Source organism: Coregonus clupeaformis, unplaced genomic scaffold (genome assembly GCF_020615455.1).
Source record: "Coregonus clupeaformis isolate EN_2021a unplaced genomic scaffold, ASM2061545v1 scaf4027, whole genome shotgun sequence".
NCBI classification, from domain to species: domain Eukaryota; kingdom Metazoa; phylum Chordata; class Actinopteri; order Salmoniformes; family Salmonidae; genus Coregonus; species Coregonus clupeaformis.
Genome location: NW_025537481.1, coordinates 24,051 through 25,712, shown reverse-complemented (window position 1 = coordinate 25,712; position 1,662 = coordinate 24,051). Strand labels below are relative to the sequence as shown.

Genomic DNA, 1,662 nt, shown 5'->3' with positions numbered 1-1,662 from the left:
GTGGCAGTAAAATACTCTAAAATGAAGACGGCTACATTTCAAACTTTGGATCTTTGATTATGTTTCAGAAATGTCCACCTCCAGCAATGTCCTGTCTGAAGAACAGTTCCTGTGCTCCATCTGTCTGGATGTGTTCACTGAGCCAGTCTCTATTCCATGTGGACACAACTTCTGCAAAGGCCTGTATCAGCGGATACTGGAACAGCACTGCCCTGTGCCAGTGTCCACTGTGTAAGGAGACATTCAACAGAAGACCTGAACCAAAAAACCAACACAACACTCAGAGATGTTGCAGATCATTTTAAGAGGATGAAGGTCACAGACGGAGAGGAGTCATCTTCCAAGCCTGGAGAAGTAGCACAAGTGCAGAAGATGATCCAGGAGCGACTGCAGAAGGTTAGGGAGATCAAATACTCAGTAGAGCTCAGCCAGAGAGATGCAGAGAGAGAGATAGCAGAAAGTGTGGAGATCTTCACTGCTCTGGTGCGCTCCATTGAGAGAAGTCAGGCAGAGCTCATTGAAGTGGTTGAGGAGAAGCAGAAAGCAGCTGAGAGGCGGGCTGAAGGGCTCATTGAAGTGGTTGAGGAGGAAATCACTGAGCTGCTGAGGAGAGGCACTGAGCTGGACCACCTCCACCTCCTCCAGAACTCCCCATCCCCGATCAAGTACTGGTCTGAGATCAGTGTTCCCAGGGATCTGCATGTAGGAACTGTGAGGAGAGCTCTGTCTCAGCTGGAGGAGACACTTCTGAAAGAGATGGAGAAGTTGTGTAATGCTGAGCTGAGGAGTTTACGACAGTGGTCAGTGGATGTGACTCTGGATCTTGAAACAGAACACCCCAAGCTCATTGTGTCGGAGAACAGGAAGCAAGTGAGCTTTCAAGGCACACAGCGGAATATCCCTGACAACCCAAAGAGGTTTGATCAACGTCTAGCTGTCCTGGGAAAGGAAGGCTTCTCCTCAGGGAGATTCTACTTTGAAGTTCAGGTTAGGGGGAAAATTCAATGGGAGTTAGGTGTGGCCAGAGAGTCCATCATCAGGAAGGGCCCAACAGCTGAAAGCCCAGATGGTGGACTCTGGGCTCTGTATATGACGGGTGAGAATAAGTATGGTAAGGTCGGGGTGTTTGTGGATTACGAGAAGGGTCAGATCTCCTTTTATGATGTAGAAAACAGGTCTCATATCTACTCTTGCACTGGTTGTACCTTCACTGAGAAACTATATCCATACTTGAACCCCTGTAATAATTCAGAGGGTCCAAACACAGCCCCATTGGTCATCTTGCCTGTCAATCACACTGACTGAATTGGTGTCCAATAAGGGAACAGATTACTTAATCTGATTGAGCAAATAACAATTAGGCTAAGACATGCAATTGTAAAGAGTGTTGATAATAGTGTTGATAATAATGAGCCACGTTCCAGGGCGTCTGCCAAGCAGTCATACACCAAATTTCACAACACCTGGATAGGTGTTTAACATCATGCCAGAAACCGCATCAATATGATATTGTAATCTGAAGCATGACTGCAATGTATCTAACGTGGCGTTCAACGATTGGTTAATTTGTGCAGCGTGACTTCTTTTGCAGCCTGTCTGGACCATGATGTTTGATATGGTTTTGGTGCATCTTTTAAATCAGAGAATTATGCTTGAAATCTG

General features: G+C 46.3%; 1 protein-coding gene across 1 annotated transcript; it reads left to right on the top strand.

The window, feature by feature from the left end:
* The first annotated feature begins 309 nt into the window (after positions 1-309).
* LOC121560068 (E3 ubiquitin-protein ligase TRIM21-like) lies at positions 310-1,305 on the top strand. Its single transcript, XM_041873121.2, has one exon. It carries the CDS (start codon positions 310-312, stop codon positions 1,303-1,305), a length of 996 nt encoding a protein of 331 aa, XP_041729055.2.
* The last annotated feature ends 357 nt before the right edge of the window (positions 1,306-1,662 follow it).

Coding starts and splice junctions, on each gene's coding strand:
- LOC121560068 (XM_041873121.2), top strand. CDS start 310: ATGAAGGTCACAGACGGAGAGGAGTCATCTTCCAAGCCTGGAGAAGTA.